The 22561-nt window shown below is 41.2% G+C and overlaps 2 protein-coding genes across 10 annotated transcripts in view; one reads left to right on the top strand and one right to left on the bottom strand.

The window, feature by feature from the left end:
• Positions 1 to 1071: 1071 nt before the first annotated feature.
• On the top strand, positions 1072 to 11981 carry TMEM165 (transmembrane protein 165). Its single transcript, XM_071556473.1, has 6 exons — positions 1072 to 1356; positions 2895 to 3120; positions 5962 to 6137; positions 6733 to 6915; positions 9735 to 9840; positions 11067 to 11981. The coding sequence occupies exons 1-6, from the start codon at positions 1156 to 1158 to the stop codon at positions 11141 to 11143; spliced, it is 969 nt and encodes a 322-aa protein (XP_071412574.1). The 5' UTR covers positions 1072 to 1155; the 3' UTR covers positions 11144 to 11981.
• A 3581-nt stretch (positions 11982 to 15562) lies between these two features.
• The window catches only part of CLOCK (clock circadian regulator), a 67822-nt gene continuing 60823 nt past the window's right edge, over positions 15563 to 22561 (bottom strand). For 8 of the 9 annotated variants that reach the window (XM_071556467.1, XM_071556463.1, XM_071556469.1 and 5 more), the window contains one exon: positions 15564 to 21954. In XM_071556467.1, the coding sequence (XP_071412568.1) occupies positions 21778 to 21954 (177 nt within the window). In that variant the 3' untranslated portion in view covers positions 15564 to 21777. Of the gene's footprint in view, positions 21955 to 22561 lie in introns of all 9 variants that reach the window. The other variant, XM_071556472.1, reaches the window with a different exon arrangement.

Below are 22561 nucleotides of genomic sequence, written 5' to 3'. Positions count from 1 at the left end.
CCTCTTGGCTGTTGCATTCCTTTCTCCATCAACACCACCATGGAACATCATCAGCCCTGTCTTGAGACTGCATCTTTCCATATTATTTTTAAGTGGTTCTCAAGAAGCTCCTTGAGCCTATCTCTAAACATCTCCTGTTTAACTGGTGCTTTTGTCCTGTTCACTAAATTGCTTCTCAGGAAGCACATTCCTGACCTTGCGCAGGAGAGAGAGCATTGGGATGCATGGCCCTCCTGGGGGTCCCTGCAGAGAGCATCATCTGGACTACTGTGTCAAGTTCTGGGCTCCTCAGTACAGGAGAGATATGGAGCTCCTGGAGCAAGTCCAGTGGAGGGCAACAAAGATGACTGAAGGCTGAAGCATCTCTATTATGAGGAAATGCTGAGGGAGCTGGGCCTGTTCAGCCTTAATAGGGAATCTCATCAATACGTATGTAAGTATCTAAAAGGCGAAGTGCTGAGAGGATGGAGCCAGGCTCTTCCCAGTAGTGCCAAAAATTTGGACTAGACGGCACAGGAAGTTCCACCTAAATATGAGGAAAAATTTCATTACTGTGCAGTGGAACAGGTTGTGTCCAGAAGGGTTGTGGAGTCCTCCCTGGAGATAGTCTAGAACTGTAGTGCAATCCTGTGCAATGTGCTCTGGGATGGCCCTGCTCGAGCAGGGTGGATCAGATGACTCCTCGTGGTCCCTTCCAACCTGCCCGATTCTGTGCTCGGGTCCTGTGGCCATGCTGGGGTCACACACACCCAAAGCGCTGCTGTGCACTTGGCCATTAACGAAACCTGGACTTGCCGGGGCCGTTTCCATGCGGGATTTTTGCCGCCTTACGCAGCCGCTTCTTTGCCTCCCGTCCCGCAGGGCCCTTTTCCTCCCGTAGGCAACTCCGAACGGGGGAGGGACGCGCTTGGGCTCGCCGCTCCCCCGGGAACGCTGCACAGCCGCCCCCGCCCGTTCCCTCGGGAGCCGCGGGTGGAACCCCAAGCCCGCGGCTGCGCCCAACCGCTGCGGGGCAGCCCTGGGGCCCGGGTCACGGGCCCGGCGGTGCCGGTGGGGCGGGGCAGGGCGGGGCGGGACGTCCGTGCGCGGCAGGAAGCGGCTGTGGCGGCCGCGGGGCCGCGGCGCGGGCGGTGACGCGGCGCCCTGAGCCGGGGCATGGCCGCGCCCCCGGCACCGCGCTCGGCCGACATGGGCGCCGCGCCGCCGCTCCCGCGGGCCGCCGCGCTGCTGCTGACGGCCCTGCTGCTACTGGCGGCCCCGGCGCGGCTCGGCGCCGCTCCCGATGAGGAGCCCAGCAGGAAGAAGGAGCCGCCGCCGCCACCGCTGGCGGCGCAGGGAGCGGAACCGCGGGCTGAGGTGAGGCGGGGAGGGGCCGTGCCGTGCCCCCCGCGCTCTGCCGTGGTGTGCTGTGACCCGCGCGCTCTTGCTCTGCCCCGTGCCCCCCACGCGCTCTCCTGTGTCCCCCGCCCTCTGCTGTGCCCCCCGCGCTGTGTCTGCCGTGCCGTGCCCCCCGTACCTCCCGCCCCGCCCCGTGCCGTGCCCCCCGCGTCGCCCGGACCCCCCCCCACGAGCAGCTCGTCCGGCAGCGCCGTGCCGAGGCCATGGGGCACTGAAATCCCCGCTTTCGTCAGGAAAAGGGAGGGTTGCAGGGCCACCGCATCCTTGTGTTTTTCTGCTAAGAGGGACATCTGGGGCCGACATGGAAAAGGGGTCAGCGCTCTCTTTTCCCCACAGAAGCAGCAGAAAGCAAGCAGGATTTTTTGCTACTCCAAACCTTCCCAGTTATTTTCCCTCAGCATTTAGTGTCAGTTCTTTTGCGTTACAACTTCTTAAACAGCGTTCTCAGTGAGAGGATTCTAGTGCCAGCTGATCACACAGAGAGATGGGATAATTACTGACATATGGTTTGGTGTAGCACGTAGAGCACACCAGGTGTCACGTACCCAAACCAAAAACTTACAGGGCTTCAAAAGGTGGAGGAGCTCTGGGAAGTCAGTGTGTCACACAGAGTATGGGAGGTTGTAAATACCAACACCAAAAAACTTGGAGCACTGCTGGAAGTGGAATACTGGGAAGCTGCTGTGTCAAAACACGCTGCAGTCTGTCTCTGCTGGTGGATGTGCCAGAACACGCTTTCTCAGCCATCCCTGGGCAAGGATGTGATGAACATTGACTTACAGATCTTGGGCCTTGCTTTTGATCATAGGTATCTTTGTGTACAAGTAAACACTTGGTAAGTGAGTGGGAGCCACAGTGTGCTGATCTGGTTTCACCAATGGAAGGTCTTCAAGTTAATTTCCAACAAACATAGAGCAAGTGAGGAAAAAGCTGATGAAAACTTGCACAAAATTTGGCTTAGGTTCAAACTGAAAGAGGGGAAATGTAAGTTACATAATTAGGAAGAAAGTCATTCATACGAGAGTCACGAGGCACTGGAAAAAGTTACCCAGAGAAATTGTGGCTGCCCAATTCCTGGAAGTGTTCAAGGCCAGGTTGGATGGTGCTCTGAGCAACCTGGCCTAGCAAAAGGTGTCCCTGCTCATGGCAGGGGGTTTGGAAGGGACCTTAAAGATCATCCCTGAACTAAAGCAGCTTTCCCCATGTTTTCTTGTAGTGGTGGTTCTCATGTTCTGGTAATAGTGTGCATGGTGAAGTCCTGTTTTAATAATCAGAGCACAATCTGATTCTGTTGCTAACTGGCAATTTGAGATAGGTGGCATCCAGGAACTAGTTAACAATCATTAATGAGCATGAGAGGTGTGTATACCTAAAATGTCACTCTACACAGTACGGTATGACAGGAGAACCACAAGGTGTGGTACTTCTTCATGCTTACTGTTCAAGCCTAAATAACTAGAGTTTGGTTGTTTTTTTCTCTCCCCTCCTTCTTACAGAAAGGGTCCTCACCAGTTGCTCCAGTTCACATTGTCAGTGAAGAGTCAGCTGACAAGACTAATTTGGGCTTTATTCATGCGTTTGTGGCTGCCATATCTGTCATCATTGTATCAGAACTGGGAGATAAGACCTTCTTCATTGCAGCCATCATGGCAATGCGGTACAACCGTCTGACGGTACTGGCTGGTGCTATGCTTGCCTTGGGACTGATGACATGTTTATCAGGTTAGCACTGTTTTCTCTTTTGTTTTACCTCTTCAAATGTGCTGGGTACATATTTACCAAAAAATCCTAGTTGAATTGGAATACAGGTAGTACATATATTCACTTTTCTGTTTTGGGGAGAGTGTGAAGCTTTTTCTGGGGACCATGGCTCGGACCGAATATTGAGGCTCTTGCCTTTAATGAGGTCTCTGCACTTCCTGGGCCTCAATATGAGTTCAAGGAAGAGGAATAGGATTGAGAGCCTAAGCACTTTCTTTGATTTTTTGGGCCACTGATTTCCTTTTTAGCTCTTGTTGAATTAGTGTGCCTAAAGGGAACGTGGGAGTGACTTCTGTTTTTCCTCCTAAGACAAAAGATTCTTTATATGATGACAGATTTCCCTCATCTGACTTGTATTCCTGTACATGTGTAGCTGTCTGGATTTGTGCTGGAAGCTGCATAAGTGGAAGATGGAGTGGGGGAGGGCTGGCAGTGAGATAGCAGGTGGCACTTGAGGAACCTGTAGCTGTGGGCACTTACGTAGCTGTGATTGTAAAATGGAGCAGCCTTCAGGTATGTCAGATGCAGCATAAAGTTTGTGTGCTTGTTTCTAACCATGCCTATTTCAGAAATACTTGGAATAGTGTTGGTTGGTTTATACACACTGGAAAGAGCTGATTCACTGGCTTCAGGCTGTTTGGCAGTGTTTCTGTGAATGATTTTGGGGTGGGTAGCTATTGCTGTGTATGCTGATGCAATTATTGCAATCTTAGAGTAGTTTCTATTTCGATTGTGTGCAATTTCTGTCCATTATGGCTCTCTCTTTTTTATACACTAAGTGTTTCTTCAAATCTTTCTTAATGCTTTTTCATAAAAGTTCTCTTTTCTGGTTCTATTCTGCAATGTAGAGGTTCCCAACTATTTATTTTCAGAAAGCAGCCTGTTTTGTTGCTGGCTTCCACCTCCCCTGCCCTGCTTCCTTCTCCACTCTCTCCACTGCCCTTGTTTTATACAAGCTGAGTTTGGGAATTCCTGGGGAGTTTGCCCACCTTGATTTTGTTGCCTAAATTCCTGTGAAAATAGACACTTGAAAACAGTTTAATGGAGAAAGATATACAGGTTACCTTTATTAGAAGCTTCTTAGGTGCACATCAGAAGGTCTGCACACATGTGACCAGGGATGTTACAATTTTATAATCTCTCTAGCAATTTACATATGGGATATCGATAACCAACCATGATTCTCATTTCCCTCTGTGCCCCACCCATAGGGGTCTTCAGAACTGCCCCTTGGAGAAGTTCCAGGACCTCCAGGCCTCCTTCTTATGTTTTGTCTTCATGCTATCTACAGGTGGTTTCTCACAAACACCATGGCCTTTGCAGGGCATGAGAAAGCTCACAAATCTGTGAGAAAGAGCTTTAGTAGCTCACTTAAGATGTGAACAGCTTAGGAGAATCCATGTAACTTATGTGATTCTAAAAACCTACAAAAACACACTGAAATCCTTAGGCATCAATTTCATGAAGATATGCTCTCTTAAACTCACTAGCTCTGAGTAATAACTACTTGGGATATTTTTTCAAGGTGTGCTTGACAAAATAAACTGCCTTATTGTTCTGTTTATTTAATTATGTTTATGCTTACATATGTAAGTAATGCTAAAAAATGATAGCTTTTTGTATAGTTTCCTGCATTACTTTGCTGTAGTATTTTCAGTCTTAAAAAAAAAGTTTATTTTAGTTCCTTCTGGTTTATTTAGCTGTGCAACTAATACTGCTACTCATGTGCATATGTGCTGTGCTTCCTAGTAATAAGCCTGATTAATTTTGGTCTTGTATTCTTACTTTTGGTAGTGGCAGTGCAGATTAATTTCCAGATCAGGTGGTAACATCAGGGTACCTTTTTCAACTAAGAAAGTGTGTACAAGAAAGCACACATGGTAGTATGCTTCCTTTTAGCTAACTGCCTGGGGAGTAGAGCAACAGGAACAGTTGTGACTGCATGGTCCAAGCCACCTTGAATCTTTGGTATGGAGTTTTAATTTCTTCTCATTTATACAGTCCTTTTTTGGTCAAAAAAAAAGTGCTAAGTGATCTTACTTTGTGAAGAAGTAAATACTTTGTCCTGGATACAGGTTTCTTCTTGCTTAAGAACTAGTTTTGTCTCAGTTTGGTCACCTTTAATACTCACAAGAGATGTGCCATTGAGGTCACTTTTTGGTCTGTGATTGGCATCAGTGTCTTTGAAATAAAGATCAAAGTTGGTCATGTGTGTCTGTGGGGAGTGTGGGAGGCAGGAACAGTAACGTGCAGGTATTTGCACTTGGTAAAGGAAGACAGACATAGATTAACCCAGATGGATGATTTGTAGATATGCCTGGTAGATTTAAGTTGTAGAAAATCTTAATTCTAACTTTATTTGATAAATGATTGGAAAGAGATGCTATCCAACATGTAAACAGAATTAACTGGTATATGGTATGACTAAACTAACATGATTACAGATGATAGTTTCACAGCATGCTTGGAGAAAGGCAGGACTTGCATAGACCTTAATGGGAAAGATGATGTAGTTTGGACTGGCTCTTGGGAATAGCAGCACCTCAACTTTGGCTGGTGTGCACTGTCTGTGTGCTGGTGGACTTCAGTCTCTGGCATGACCACTAATGGTTGTGGTTTCTAGAGTGTTGTTATCTTGCAAAAAACTTTAGAAAATTATACAAAACTAACAAAAGATACAATACTTGTTTATCTGTGGATACTTGGATTGCAGACTTTGCTAGTAAGCATTTCTTAAAAGTGAGAAAACAATTTTGATCTTCATGTTTATTTTTTTAAATGATGCGTTTGTTTTCTTTTCAGTTTTGTTTGGCTATGCCACCACAGTTATTCCTCGTGTGTACACATACTATGTGTCAACGGCATTGTTTGCAATTTTTGGCATCCGAATGCTTCGGGAAGGCTTGAAAATGAGTCCAGATGAGGGTCAGGAAGAGCTGGAGGAAGTTCAAGCAGAAATTAAAAAAAAAGACGAAGAAGTAAGCCATAAACTTTCTGTACATTACAGCTGGTGCAATACAGCCGTGAAGCTGTGCAACAGCACTGTCACGTTTGGGGTGTTCAGCAGTGTCTTGATAGTCTGACACAGAAAACATGTGGTAAATGGGACGGAAGTGGCCCCTGGAGGATCTTCCAGCGGGTGATTCCAGTTCTGTGGCAAGCCTTGTTCCTTAGGAGAGAAGGGACTTTATACACAGAGCAGGTGTTTCTAATGCATTTCTAGCAGAGAGGACATCAACAGTTTACTCTTGGCTCTACTTTTATTTCTTTTTATGGTCAGGCACTTTATTTGCAAGCAGTACAAGATGGACGATAACCAGAGGTCAGAGCTGATTACAGCTATATATATATATTTGTGTATTTACACACTTGTATGTGTCTGCATATACAGAGTTTTTTTTTTAATGGTGATTTTTATAAACCACAGTACATTGATAATGCAGCAGTCAGTGGCTAATAATGTTTTAGAAACGGAATGTCTAGCTTTAGTGTTAAGTGTTTTATTTGGGTTGTTCAGATGATGTTTCTAATCTTATGGTTATTTCTTGGGTTTTTTTCCTTTGTCTTCCACAGCTTCAGAGAACTAAACTGTTAAATGGGCCAGGAGATGTGGAATCAGGGCCAGGCACCACTATACCTCAGAAGAAGTGGCTACATTTTATTTCTCCAATCTTTGTTCAAGCTTTTACTTTAACATTTTTAGCAGAGTGGGGTGATCGTTCACAATTAACAACCATAGTCTTGGCTGCCAGAGAGGTGAGTGTTGCAGAATGCCTGCTGTTCTTTTGCCCTCTTAGGTTACCGATAGAGAGGTGAGAAAAACAAAATACTCTTGTAGAAGGTACCAGATTCAAAGCCCTGCTGTGCTTTACTTAGTGTTACAACTGTGCCAAGCCTTGAAAATAAATGCACTGGAGCTCTGTGTAGTATTAAAAGCATTGTTACCTGATTGGGACTGCACAGGCATTTCTGGGAATAGTTGCTTTAGATCGTGAAGCTGAAATCAATTGATTTTTGTTACAGTGTTGAGAGATGTTACAGGACAGATATTTCTTTGCTCTGTGGTCATACAGCTTCAATTCAGTAATTTTAAAAAGATACTTTCAGTCTATCAAAGTTAAACCTGCCAGAAAGATACTTCTTGTTAAATCTAAATATGGTACAGTGTATAGAAGGAAAATAAATTGCTGTGCAGTAAGTAATATTGTAAATTAAATTTTATTCATCATGATGATTAGAGTGTATATAACTGTATTATATTTAAAGGAAGGTGAAGGCTTATAGTAAACCTTTTAATAAACATAAGTAGCCTGCCTGTGCTCTTTCATGCATTGAGATAATTTACATTTTTTTCCCTAGGACTCACGCTTCTTTCAGGTGCACTTTGAGACATTCCCTAGGGATACATTAGCGCTGTGTAATGAAGGAGGCTGTCATCTGTAGGAGCCTCTTGTCTCTGTTACAATGTAGGGAAGGTGTTTAGAGCTAACAGCAGGAGGGGTGGATCTTATTGTTCAGGCAGTTAGTGCCATCTTGGAGAAAAGGAACCTCTACAGCCTCTGTCCAGTTTGCTAGGCAAGTTGCTTAAGCTGTCTTTTCACAAGGGGTTGTTGACTTCCAGTTTGCATTTTCTGAATGTCCAACTAGGAAATGTACCCTTAGGAAGTGTCTGTCAGACTCTTTGGTCTGGTTTGTGAAGTGCTGAGCATTGCAGTTAAAGACTGTGAGGTGTTGTACCTGTAGAATTTGAAGTGTTCATAGGAGTGCTACCAAAACAAATGCTACAGAAAATGAATTGACAATATCTTGATACTGGCTTTCAAAATTAGTGAATGATTATGATCTGGATCTTTTCTGTTTTATCTGTGGGAATGTTTTATATCCATTTGTTTAATAATATATTTGGATAAATCCTTGTCTGAAGTACTAAGATATATAGCAGGAGCATTACAGAAATGCTTATGAGGAAATAAAAGTATCTTAGTATGGAGATTTGAGCAGTATGGTACTCCAGCTGTGCTCATACATTCTTTAGTAAAAAGAAAACAAAATTGTGTAACTGTTCATTAAGTGAGTAGTGTCCATCCTGTCACAGCAAATAAAAAGGGCTCATTTGGAAGGGGAAAAGAAAGTTATATAATTTGACTCTCTCAGTGCATATACCATGGGAATGAGCGAAGTTTGCCTTCACAAACCTAGTCCTGACAACAATCCCTAAGAACTAGCTTTTACACTGTAATAGCTTACTGTATGAGAATTGTTCATCTGTTTAAGGAAACTGAGAAGAAAACTCTGTATTGTCCCACTAGAATGGCTTTGCCTCAGCTGCTGTGTCTGAGTCCTGCTCCTGGAGACACTATGCTGAGAGAAGCCATTATAAGTTGTTACCTTCTAGGGAACAGAATGAGGGGTGAAACCCACCTTCTGCCAGTGAATGCTGTACAGGTAACTTCTGACTGCAGGGTAACAGAGATTTCCAGGAACTTTGGGCCCTCATCCTGGATGCAGGCACAGCTCTGCTTCTAACCTGCACTTCTTTCTGGTTTCTTAGCTGTCTGCTTGGTGCTTGCCACCTTCTCTTAACTGGCTTGTGGTTTTGGTTCTTTTGCGCAGTCAGTGCTGTCTTTTCTTTAAACCATACAACTTCTTAGACAGTTTTGCTGTTTCCCTGTTTGAGATTCCATGAATTCCTCAGGTTATGGCAGCAGGTTATTTTTCTTCTTGGAGCTGAAAGTGTCACTTAGATGAGCAGGGAACTCAGCTCCGCTTTCCCTCATTCATCTTTGTATAGCAGAAAGTCATGCTTCTAACTTGTCTTAGTTACCAGTTATTAGAAGGTTGGTTTTTATTTCTAGTGCTCAAGTCTTCTGTTTATGAGGTGTTCAATGCATATGCTACCCTTAACTGTGTCATTTCTAAGGAAATCTGAGAAACCTCTTTATGTGATACAGTTGTTCCCATATCGAGTAGCTGCTTGTTATGCAGTGATGTGAAAAGCTGTTGTTGACAGTAAACTTTAAAAACAAGTTTTCTTTGTGGACTTAAGATCTTTCCTGCTTCCCTCTTCGAAGGACAGACAGGGGCAGAGTGTAGAGCGCAGGTATGTGGAGCTGGGCAAAGGACCTGTAATGTTTTAGCTGCTGAAAGCTTTCATTTGCAGTTCAAGGATTTATGTTTCTTTCTTTATAATTAGGTTGGTGTTCTTGCAGCTGATCCATATTGTGTTTTTCAACAGCTGCCACCTTCCTCCTAGAGGTTGCTTAATTGTGTAACTACAGCAGAGTGACTTCCGGATCTGTATTTCATGAGTTGAAGATGCTGCTTCATTGAAACATGTCATATGTTCCTATCTTAGTCAGGTTTAGATTTAAGTCTGGCTCAGTAGCTGATGTTCAGTTACTGGTCTTTAAGGCAGTGCTGGATAGCAGAGCAGAGAACTCACCAGAGAGTATCCTCCATGCCTGGCAGTCTGCAACCAGGGAATCCAAGCACTGCTCCTCCATGGCAGGAGGTTGTCATAGGACTGGTGGGTTTTCAGTGATGCTGATTTACTCCTTGGTGTTTTTTCCCCTCAGGATCCCTATGGTGTGGCAGTAGGAGGAACCGTGGGACATTGCCTATGCACTGGATTAGCAGTTATTGGTGGGAGAATGATAGCACAGAAAATTTCTGTTAGGACTGGTAAGTGAAAATTCACTCCAATCAAAGAAATGTGTTAATGTTTGTGGTGTAAATAACTACATGCTTAGGAATAGTGTTTCTCAAAACTCTTGGAAATCCATAAAAACTAGTGCAGGTTTTGGGTTTTTTTTGGAGTATGTCTTCCATCCCATGCTGTGTTGCTTCACTATTAGCTAGGTTGTAGGAGAACAGAGGAAGGAAATACATTATTTTAAACAGTTGGTTTTTATTGTTTGACAGTGAGTAGTAGAAATTGTGTTGCAATCCAGACCTTCAGGTGAGCAAGAGAACTGCGTACTTAGATGTTATATCAGCCATATGCAAGCCTTAAAAACTACTCTGTGTGTGGCATAAATGTTTTTTTTTTAATCATACCTGCTAACTGTGGCAGGCAGGACCAGTAAGGTTACATTGGATTGTTTGTTTTTCCTTAGCTTAGTTTGCAGCTTTCTTCCACTGTCAGTCCTGTGATATGGTGAGATTTCTTGCTCCCAGGAATAGTTCTGTGAAGCTGCTTCCTCTAAATGCTCATTCAGAAAAATTGCTCTGTAGTTGCAGAGGTGGTAAAAAACCCAGTTTCACTGCTTAAAGTGAAATGTGCATTCTGTTGTGTTTGTTTGCCAAGGAAAGTGGTGACAAAATGCTAATCTCACAATGGCGTAATATATTCCAAGCACAGTGTGGGTATTTAGCTGTAGGAATAGCCTTAGGTTAAGCCAGAGATCTTTTTAGCCTGTTAGTTTGTTTAGAGAAGAGTAGAACACAGTGATGCTTTGCCAGAATACTGTCCCAGCCTCTAGCAGGTCATGGCCATTGGAAGCAGTTAATGTTCTTGATACTGTTTCTTTCAATATAGTTACCTAAAATGCAAAAAATGCTAATTATCACTGATGGCTTGCTCCAGCATGAGAATATTGTATCTCATTTTCTGCCATACAGCCAAATACTCAACAGTAGGTGTTAACATGAATTGTACCCTAACTCAAGTAATAAGAGTAAAACTAGCCTTCCTTCTAAGGGCAAAAATAAATTCTTGGAGGTGCAGTTTGATCATGGGTTGGCATATGGGCATCTTGACACTGAGCTAGGAGCAACATTCACTGTTTACAGCATAAATCTTAAAGTAAGGTTATTTGGGAATCAGGCATTTAAAAAAAAATCTATAATGTGTCATAGAAGATAATTACTTTTTGGTATCTAATTCTTGGTTTGTATTTTCTTTTCAGTGACAATCATAGGAGGCATTGTCTTCTTAGCATTTGCATTTTCTGCACTATTTATAAGTCCAGACTCTGGTTTTTAAATTTCTTCATTGCTGTAAAAGAACAACAAGGATTGGAAGCATCAAGAGCTATCCTTGTGCATTTTTGTATATAATGTACAGAATTTTAGTTAAACAAGAGCTGAAGATGACACTGAATTTTTTATAGCGGATGATTCATGGGACTGACGCATTTGTGGACAGCTTCTGCAGTGGAGATGGGCTTATGGTTTGTTTATGCTGTGGTGCCTGCCCCTGTGGTGGGATTTGAGTGATTTTTCTCACTTGCTGGACCTGGTCCCCTGAGTTTGGGGATCTACTCTCCTAAGCGTTGAGAATTCGTCTTTTCTTCCTCTGTTACACACAACCACCTTTCCTGTTTCTTCAAGAGCTGATTCTTAAGGCCTCTCAAGGCAAGCTGTGTCATGTTCCTTGTTGCTCAACAGAAGGTGTTAAGGAGAAAACTCCGAAGATGATGGTTTCGTGGTGTGCCTGAGGCAGGATTATCAAAGCAACAAGAAACCTGGGAGCAGTTCCTATGCCATTCAGTGGCTGAGCCAACCAACAGAGAATTCTATAAACTTAATTTAGAGGGAAAACTTCTTAATCAGGGATTTTCATCAGGAAATTGATGTGTGATGATTAACAACCTGCTGTGTTCAATATGCAGTTTGGCTGAAGCTAGTATGATTTGACTTTTTTTTCAAGTTTTGAAATATTAAAGGTATATGGAAAGTAATAAAGTGGTCCAGCTTAACAATATTCCATTCCCTAGGCTGAACAGTAATGAAATTCTTAGGTTTAGATGTGTTCCTGTTTTTTTTCTTTTTAGGAATAGAAATGTAATCTGGAAGAGTATTAATAAAACATAATGTCTCCATTTGTGTTATTTTCAGTTATAGTTTTTGGTGCCTCCCTTAATTCCTGCTCAAAGGTTTACCTGGTGATTATGTGCTTAAGGTGAGGAAAGTTTACTAAATTTACTTTGGATACTGATAAATGCCTTTGTTATAAAGACTTTGTTGAGCACTGCGGATAGGTGGGTTGCAGAAATACATGCTTATCTCTGCTCTTCAGCGAAGAGTTGGGTTCTGAGCCTAATGGCTTATATAACCCACTAAGATCTGCTCTGTAGCAATCTTGTAAAATAGAAGACATGGTCTCTAATATTACGAATCTGTATTTTATTGAAGCTGAAGTACTATGGAGCATAACAGATTTGACCGTATCATTTGTAGATGACAAACAGAGCAGCCCCTAATCCTTCTCTTAGGTTCCTGTACCCAGAAAACCCCTTAATGCCACATTTCTCTTAGACTGCAGCAGTGCAATGCTGGGCTTGGTGCTGGGATTTTTTTGAGCTTTGGGGTTTATTTTTGAACCAATCATTTTAGCCTCTTCTTTCCCACAGCCTGAAAACACACTGTCCATGGTGAGTTTCAACTCCTGTGTGATGTGCATTTGTAGCAGAGGTCATGTTAAAACAGGGAAGGAGCAGAAGACCCCAACTTTTAACTGTTTATGGGACAACTGCTTGTTGTATTAATCAGAAGTGTCGTCCCACTGGATGTTCATAGAGGTGTGTCCCAGGTAGAGTGACTGTTGTGCCACCAGCAATCCTGCTGAAAATTCATGCTCAAGATCCAAAAAGCCAAGCCAGTTGGCCATACTCTAATTGTAGAAACTTCCCAAACTTTATATGTACTGCATAATGCCATTTTGATATAAAAACACTTAGGATCAGCAGAAAAATGAAGCTCTAAAAAGTTGGTTGTAGAGGCAAGTGTGAAATGGCAGAGCAAATCTCTGCAACATCCACATTTATATTTTACTATTACAGACTTATACAGATGCCAAGTACTGCTTTTGCCTAGTCAAAACAATGTATTTGACTGCTCTTTAAGGCCAGGTAGGCAGGTAAGAGTTAGTGTGAATACTGGTCTTTGCTTTTTGTGTTTTTTTAAAAGCACAAACATTGACATCACTGGAAATCTACTATAAAATTAGGTAGATCGTGAAATTTTAGTAAACACTTTGAAAGCTGCTTTAGTAGTTGCTACTAGTTACAGTGATTTAATGTTGTCAAGTGCCTGTTGGATTTTTCTCAATTTAAAGAATTTAGTTGGGATGTAATGAAAGCCTGTTGAAGATGATGGAGGGATCCACTGACATGTTCTTAGTGCTTTGTCTGCTGTGCAATTTCCAGCAGAGACAGTGGCCTTGTCCCTCCACAGTGCCTCAAAGCACTTGCACCCCCAGCTTTGTTTTGCCTTTTGTCTGGTTTGGGGGCTGAGATTTTAGTAGCTTTCATCATACTTCTTGTCTTTCTAGCACATTGTCAGCAGGGAGATGTGGTGCTGCACTTTCTCAAAATACCCGGATTCTTGAGATACAGGCAGTATCTTAAGTGTGTACGTGCATATATATATGTATCTATATGCACACACACACAAACACACGCACACACAGAGATATATCTGGGCCAAAAAAGGCTGTCAGGTCAGCTGGAGGAGCTGCTTGCAGAACTGGGAATTGCAAGATGTCAAGGTTCAAGACAGCAGGCTTGATGCTTTACTGGTGGGACAACGTCCCACATGGCTTTTTTTCACTAAAAGGTGGTTAGACTGTGGGACAGGCTGCCCAGCAAAGTGGTGGAACCACCATCCCTGGGAAGTGGGTAAAAAACCAAATGTGTGGATGTGGCAACTGTGAGGGCATGGTTTAGTGCTGGGTTAATGTTGGGTTTAGTGCTGGGTTAATGTTGGGACTCAGTGATCTTAGGGTGTTTTGCAACCTTCATGATTCTATGATTACACATAAGCACTTCCTAGGTGGTTGTATTTTGGGGGAAGGAACTGGTTGGTATCAGAGACAGCAAAGGCCTGGCTTTTTGGGAAGAAAATGGAGAAAATGTTTAACAGTGCTCTCTTGCTTTTGAAGAGAGGTGAGTTTTGGGGGTTGCCTTGCATTTTAGAATATGAGAGAAACACTTAAGGTAACCACCTGAAGTTTTGATTGCCACAGTCCTGTGCAGTTTCTTGCTCTTCTGTAGCTGGAGAATGTGGAATACAGCGGGTGAGAGCTCAAGTGTTGAAGGGAAGGCTCTGCAAACCGTTGCATCTGCAACACGGGCAGCTGTCCACCACAGGTTTCCCACCCATCCTGCAGCTCTCCCTGCTGGGGTAAGATGCAGCCAATTTCAGTTGCTGCCAAAGGAAAGTCGAAAGCAGCATCTAAAGCAGGAATTTACATCTCTGACTATATGTTGCACACAGCAGAGGTTTGCAAGTGTACACTGCCTGCAACTCCTCATTTCCAGGCAACACAAACAAAATGGAGATTATGGTCAGTTCTGCAGGGATGGGAAACATCTCACATTAACTGAGATGTTTAGAATGAAAAAAAGTCTGTGCTTGTTATTTGCAAAGGTGCTTATTCCCAATCCTTAGGTAAAGCCTGTTTCATTACTCTGTATATGGCAAAGTGCAATTAGCAGAGATTAAGGTAAACTTCTGATCTTTGAGCCTGCCAGGACTAAGTTTTTCAGAGGAAACCTGTTGAACCAAAGACAGGCCCAGGTCACAAGCAAGCCTGGTCTTCCCAGGGCACTGCCACCAGGTGTGAGTGCTGGGCTGATGCTTCTGAGATCTGTGAGTCAGACACCAAGTCAGGAAACCTGAAGTGAGGGAGGGGCTGTATTTCCCAAGTGCTCTGAGAGGCAGCCTGCCGCCCTACAGGCTGTCCCTCACCTCAGCTGCCCCTCCAGCTCTGGCTGGCTGCAGGGAGGCTGGAATGCTGCCACTGGAGTCACATGAGCAGTTTTACAACGTATTTCTAGAAAGAGGTTGGTACTTTAGTCTACCTCTGTGTTTGTCCCTGATATTGTGTGTTTAAAAAACCCACAATCAGATCTTGAATTAAGAGGATCAGAGTGTTTCATCCTAATATAACCTGAGTTATCCTTAATTTCCAGAGATGTGGAAATAATGATGTAATGACACTTGCTGTACTGATGGGGCATTTTTCCAGAGCTGACCTCGTATGGCCCCTGAAGTCAGCACCCCTGGCAAGTAATGTCACAGGCTTCTGCTAATGTACATACAGCTTACCTTTAGCCCATAACATTTCCCGTTGACATGTGGCATGTACTACAGCTGTGCATTTCTTCAGGATTACTTAAATTTACTTCCCAAGTGAGAATGTAATTGACAAAGGGTCTGACAGCGATAGACTGTGTGCTGGAGAGACTGCAAGTAAGCCTCTGTTGATACTGTTACCCTTGAACAGCTGCAATTTTCTAGAATTTCTATCACTAATGCCTGAGACTCAGAAGTGCAACTAACCTTTGGATTGCTAATCTTTACAAGTACTCAACAGCTTCATTCTCTATAAACATGAGCTTTGTTTTCAAGTTTGCATGACAGCAATATGTCATTGAACAACATTGCGTCAGGTGTGGCAGCGGTTGTGATTACCACTCTTCTTGGTGATAAGGTTACAGAGAAGTATATTGATATTTCCAAAGTTCAGTTTTAGGAAAACTGAGAGCATGTAGCAAGCAAGATTATCAGTCTTCATGCTGGTGGGTGTTGACAGTTCTTTACTACCGCTACAGCACCAGCACTTCTACAGTTGATTTTGTTTCACTCCTGGGGCACAGGGGCCTTACGGCATATAGAAAAAATATACAACTTACACAAGTATTATTTAATTCCCAAAGGCAAAGATCAGTATCTTCATCTGGGCATCCAGTGTAATATTACAGAAAAAACGGAACTACAGATTGTAAGAACAGCTAAGTGTATTTATCATTTTCTCCAGGCATTCAGCTTCAATTACAGGATTTCCTTCCCTCCCCCTTTTCCTTGAACATTTAATTGGTTTGAGATTATTAATGCTTACACTTTGATCAGTGAAAGAAGGTTAGACCACCCTGACAGGTTACATGATATCACACAGCTTTTCCCAGCAAGAGCTCCATGCTCTCAACAACCTGTGCTTGCAGCTAAATGCAAGTCTCTTCTTCCTTGTTTGGTGGCACAGCCAATGTTTCAGACCATCTCTACTCCTTTAAAAATACTATTCTTTGACACTTTACCAGAAGAAGAAACACCCAGGGATGGGAGTGGAACAGAATTTAGAGAAGGGTGTTTTTTTCCATGACAGGGCTATGCCCACCCAAACACTCTGCGGTGCTGCTCCATCCCTTGGTGACAACAGGGACTGTACACGTAAAGGTACAAAAGTAGTTCTTAAGTTGTGCACATTCAAACAAGTGCCGTATGAGTAAATGCCAAGGCAGTAATGTAAACATACAAATCAGAGGTCTCTAGCCTTTAAGAGTGGAGCATCAGTTTATAAAGAGATACAGAGAGAAGACAAGGAAAAAGTACAGTATGCGTTTTTACTGAAATCTCACAAGTCATTTGTCTGGGTAGGGGAGAGAAGATTAAGTGACATCAAGCAACTTCTCACAAGTCAGTTCTGTGAGTGAGGGAGAGAGAGTGCCTTTGGTACAGTTGTGGGAAGGGTAAGAGCGCTTCACTGTGAAACTTGGATAAAACTGACATCAAGCAACTGAGGAAAAAAACTTCTAGAACCTTAGAAGCTACAGAAAGCAAAATTTTAAATGAGTTACATTTATTCAGTTAAAAAATTGACAGTTAGTAATGGTCACATGAACACCAGGGAACTGTATCTACATTTCCTGACGTCAATATGAACGGCACTAGGGGTTTTCTGTTTGTTTTCTTTTACGTATACAAATCTAATGCCAGTTAAAAAAATACAAAACAAAACTGAAACCCAAGACACTGTGAAATCAACACTGCTTAAAAACTCAAAATTCAATCTGATATATTTGAAAATAAATATTTTTTACCTTTCTTATTAGAAAAAGACAACTCACCAACTGCTTTCAAAGCAGTTACATCTTTAAGACCATTCCCAAAAGTGTTTCATAAATAATTACCCATTGATTGATTGTCTATTAATGCAGCATCTCTCAGTCATAGCTGGGGTCTCTGTATTAGGCCATACAATATTTTTTTCAGACACAGTGTTTTGTTCCCCCTTCCCCTTCCTTTTTATTTAGGTATAGTTTCTTTGAATATAGCATATCATGCTGGCAAAATTCATGCAGATGGCATAGCATGGAAGTATCGTAGAGCTTAAAATCACCTGCTTAAAAAAACAAAACAAAAAAAAGACAAGGAATGTAGTGTTAAAAATCATGATAGTGAAAAAGCAACTATCAGTCTCATGGACAACCAAGACAATTTCAAATGTTCTCTCACAGTTGTCTCACCTACTATGATTTGTTTAAATATGTCTTTTTTAATCCAAATTAATTTAATTCTCTTCAACTTTTTCCAACAGGTATAAGTAAAAAAATAAAAGGTTAATTATTAAAACTAGTCTCTTTTCCCTTTTAATCAAAATAACCATTTTCCAGCCCTTTGACCATATATCTAATTTTAATAATTATTTCTAATAGAGAAGCTTATGAATCTGACATGTTTGACATCTCCCAATGCTGTGACATTTAAAACACTCATAACAATACCTGGGTTAAATCTCTGAAAATATAAACGGTACTTGAATCAACTTTAACATCTGAAAAAGGCCACATCTTTAAACCTTCAGAACATTTTCACATAAATTATAATCCTAAGGGACACTTACAATTATTGAGCAGGCAAATGAGCCTCCAGATGATTCTCTCTCATAGGCAACTGTGCAACTTAAAAAGCCTCCTTTCAAGGAAGCTCTCATCTTCAATCCCTTCCCCTGGCCATATAAAACACAAAGGCAACCGGTTTTAGAAGCCTTTTTAATCCTGCACTTTAAGCCTCAAAGGATCACCATATTAGAGAAACATTTTCCAGAAATGTCTCTCTTGACAGTTCTATGCATTATTCCTCGATGCCCCCCCCTTTTTAACAGTTTCACTGACTAAAGAAATAAACTGTCTTTTCAGTAAAGTGCTTGTTTTACTCAAAAAAAAAGACCAAAAAAAAGAGAAAGTGCAATCTTTGAGCCTTAAGAGAATTTCTTTTTCCTGTGAAAAACTGCCTAATATATCTTTATTCATTTTTACATAAAGCTGAATGTAAGGATAACAGGTTACTAATTTTGGTGTTTGGCAGCAGGCAAGATGCCCACAGAAGGTGGTGACACACTGGAACCGTAGTGCAGAAGGAAAACCTTCTAGATGAAGTGGAAGGCATATGGAGAGCTTCTACTAGAATCCTTTCATATTTATATACAAATATAATATATATTAAATATAATATAAAAATAGCTATATTCTTTTCTCTGAAGTTATCCTAGACACTTTTCTTCAAATCCTCACGTATCACAGGCAAACAATATCTGTCTCCTAAACTCCTTGCAACTGTGTCATCCTTTTCACTCCATTATGTATCACCAGCCCATTTCTTCATAAATACAATTGTCCCCCTAAGAGATTCCCTCCCTTCTGTCACAGTTGTTCTGTAACGTTTCCACTCCAGAAGCTGCAGCATCACAGCATTCATTATCGTGCTACTTATCAGGATGTTGAAAATAAGTCTATGACTGTAGTAAATGAGTTGGGCAGAAGCAAAAGGCTGATTAAGAAAGAGCCAATAGCTTGGTCCTCTTCTTACTAGAAGTCAAGGACAGTTCAGCAATTCATTCAGCAACAGAGGAAGCTGCAGACCCATTAAATATACACTTTGTAGTCACTACCTGTGACACTACACATCTGCATACTTGCACTCAATCTGGACCAAGTTCTACACTGTTGCTTTTATAAAATGTTTGCCTGGTTTGTGTCAGGAATTTTTCAAATGTGTGCTACATTTTACCAGTTTCTTTTAATTTCCCCATCTTCTATCCTTTCTCTACTAGCTGGCAGTTCTGTAATTGAATGGCCTCTCTTCTGAGGTTACAAAAAGCTTCTTGATCAAAGCATACATTTCTATAGTTCTCTTTCAGCAGCCACACTATTCTATCACCTAATTTCTCTCTCTCCTAGTTTAGCCTTTTTACCAACAGACCTATAGCAGCACACCAGAGTATTTGGGAAGGGGAAAATGGGAAGAGAAGTTTAAACAAAGTTTTATATAAAAAGCTGCATCATTAACTGTCTGGCTGGTATCTCTGATTTCTGCAATTTTCAGTATAATAGCTGAATACACCTATTTTACCACTATCCAGTAGTTCTAACAGTACTATTAAAGCTCTCCCAGTTTTCTTTTTTAGTGCTATATTTTTACTGTAATTGGTTAAAAAAATTTGTATCTACCCTATTTTCCATTAGGCAAAGAACTGATAGCACAGACCTCTAGTCAATGCAGCCTCATATAGATACAGGTGGAATGGAGTGGTAGGGATAGCAGAGCAAGGCAGGATTTCTTCACATAGAACTTTACAGAAGCAGGTCTTGGACAATTATCCCAGTCTGGAGAATGACAGAAATCCCTTTAAAGAAGGGGAAGTGTTTCCTGCTATGTTTGGTATTGGCATCTGTTCCTTGCTCCAGGTTGCAATAGGCTTCTTGGAGCAGAGAGCAATCTGATTCTCTTTGGTACTGTGTTTCTCACACTCTCCTTCCTTGTTCACTACTTGGCTTTTGGTGCCAAATGTTTGCTTTATGACCGGGGAATGGCAAAGATCTACTGCTGCAACACGTGCAGAGGCAAAGGTTAGCCCCAAAACATAACCAACGGCATCAAAGGCTTGGCTAAACTGGTATAACTTCCTGCAGGTTTGGTTCATCCAGTAATACAATCAAACTGTTCCACAGTACAAAATGGACCATCACCATTTGGTTACATTCATTCAACTCCTCTTCAGTATTCAAGATTAATCTAGCTTTCTCTCCCTAGTACTAATTTTAACTGCTTTTACTGTTTTTTTTGGTTTTAGTTATCAGATCTATCAGCATTTATTCCTTTTCCTCAGAAGTTTTTGTTTCCACAAACTAGTACCATAAAAACCTACCAACATTTACTTAAATAGCACATCCTATCTGTTGGAACTTTTTATTTTCTTTATAAAGTGAAGTTGCCTTCTGAAGTCTTAGTTCAGTGATATCTCTTAAAATCAATAGCCTGGTAGTGTTAAATGCAGTCATGATCTCCCCCAAGATATACTTTAAATGCTTGAACAATTATTTTTAATAATCAGCTTATTGTTCTTCCTCCTGCAAAAGAAGTCCTGTATTTTTAGGTTGTTTTTGTAAGTATTATTTTTAAGAGTATTACTGTAAAGATCTGAGATTTTTGAGACTCCTCTATTTGTGGCTACTGTCTGAGGGGGAGTACCAGTCAAAAATATTCATGGTCTCGACTCAGAGCATTGTTAAAATTAACAATATACAGAAATATCTACGAAGTAGATACACAAGTTTGGTTGACAATGTACTAAGACTTCAAAATTGAAAATGGTTACAGATTCAAGACATTGTAATTCAAGATGTTCAACATTATCACCTGAATTAAAATCAAGGCACTATGGGTTTTGTTGTTGTTGTTAAAATGACCCTGAATTAGTTCTGACTGATTTTTGAAGGAGAATAAAAAGATTCCAACATGTTTTAACAAGTTACAATTCTCACCACAGAGAAAGTGGTTAAAAAGTGCCCAAAAGGTTATTAAATGTAAATATATTTTTGTGCAAATTACTCCTATAACTGAAACATTCTTGAAAATTACTGTCATTTTTTTAAACCTTTTACATAAATATTTCCAACTATGAACTATATCAAAAGATAGTTTTGGGGAATAAAATTCCAAACCATCTGCAAGAAAGCAGTGCAAATTCCTATTTTTTTTAAAAAAAAGATGAATTCTTTATGAAATGATGGATGATATTCATGAATCTGAATGTCCTGAACCCTGACGCATGATCACCAGTTCAAACAGCTTCATTAATAATTTAACTTCAATAAGTCAACTAACCAACACACTATACCTCACTGAACAAACCCTGACATCACAGACAAAGCACAAACAAGAGACTTGTGCCCACATTAAGGGTGAAAATAATGATGCATCATGTTGTAAACAAAAGGGTAGAACAGAGGAAAACATTAGTCTGAGTATGGCGTGAGAATTTAGGGAAACATTCAAACCTACAAATAACAGATTACATTTTCATGCATCATATAAAATATTTTGCTCTTTCTCCTTTTATGCAGACATATACACAATATTTTACAGCATCTGTACAACAGAGAACTGGATTTCACACAACATTTTCAAAATATTTACTGTCCCATAATCATCTGAAAAAAATTAGATGGTTTTTGGACTATATTCCTGACATTTTTTTCTGGTAATTCAAACAATTGCTCCATGTCCATTTTAATACTTTAAAAACATATAGGATTGATAAAAATATGAATATTTTCAGCATCACTCTCATTCAGTCACATTTGGAGATTTCACCTGGACAAATTAAAACATGGCAGCAAATCCTTTAGAACACAGAAACTGGGGCAACTCTCAAAGTTGGCCATGTCCCCATCATTATCTTGTGGCTTTTCTTAACAGATTCCAGAAGTCAGAAGCAGATCTCAACACCATGATTTTAGAAAGCCTTTGAACTGCTACCTCTGTAGCTTCAGTGCAGCTGTTTGGGAGCAGCCCCTCCTGGCAGTTTGCTTCAAAAAGAGGCAGAATTCTACACTACTGTGGCTGAACTTTGGAAGGATCAGTCATCTTGTCAGTTCTGTGTCGTGACAGTTGCTGCTGTTGAGACTGATGCTGCTGGTGATGGGACTGAGTGAAAGTGCTTTGTTGTAGTGGGAAAGCAGCAGAGAGGATAAGCTGAGCTGACTGATTTCCATGAAGTAACCTGGATGTCTAAAACATGGAAATAGAAAAAGATTATTTTTCCTGCTGCACTGAGAAACACAGGCCTAGCTGCTTTTTAACTTTTCGTAAGAGTTCAATCAAAATAAACTTTGGATTTGGTCAGTTAAGTTGAGCAAACAATGCAAAGATTAGTTTATACTAATGAATTTAATCAGAGCACCTGACCAATTAATAAAGCAGCTGTAACTGCTCTTTATAATTTCCTGTGATGATGGGTAGGATCACATGGCAATTTGTCTCCATTTCAAACCACAAGAACATCGCAGGGCTTAAGGAATCTATTTGAGTAAGGGCAGGTAACTGTCTTTGCAGTCAAATGAAACAAGTGTATGACTTGGCACAGATCACATTTACTCCCCACAGACAAAATACACAGTCAAAAAAAAAAGCCGCATTTGCAGACCCAAACATCCTCTTTGAAGGAAATTTATTACTACTAAGAATGGTACTTAGTTTTAATATTACTCTTAGAAGAAGAAAAAAATTATGGTTACTGAAGAAAAGCAACGGAGTGGTACAAATGCACTACACCATGTCAATTTTGAAACATTATGCAGCAGAAACTCAACTACATCGACTGTTCCACTTACAAAAC

This window comes from Pithys albifrons, chromosome 5, assembly GCF_047495875.1.
Source record: "Pithys albifrons albifrons isolate INPA30051 chromosome 5, PitAlb_v1, whole genome shotgun sequence".
NCBI lineage: Eukaryota > Metazoa > Chordata > Aves > Passeriformes > Thamnophilidae > Pithys > Pithys albifrons.
This window is presented reverse-complemented; position numbering and strand designations above follow the sequence as displayed.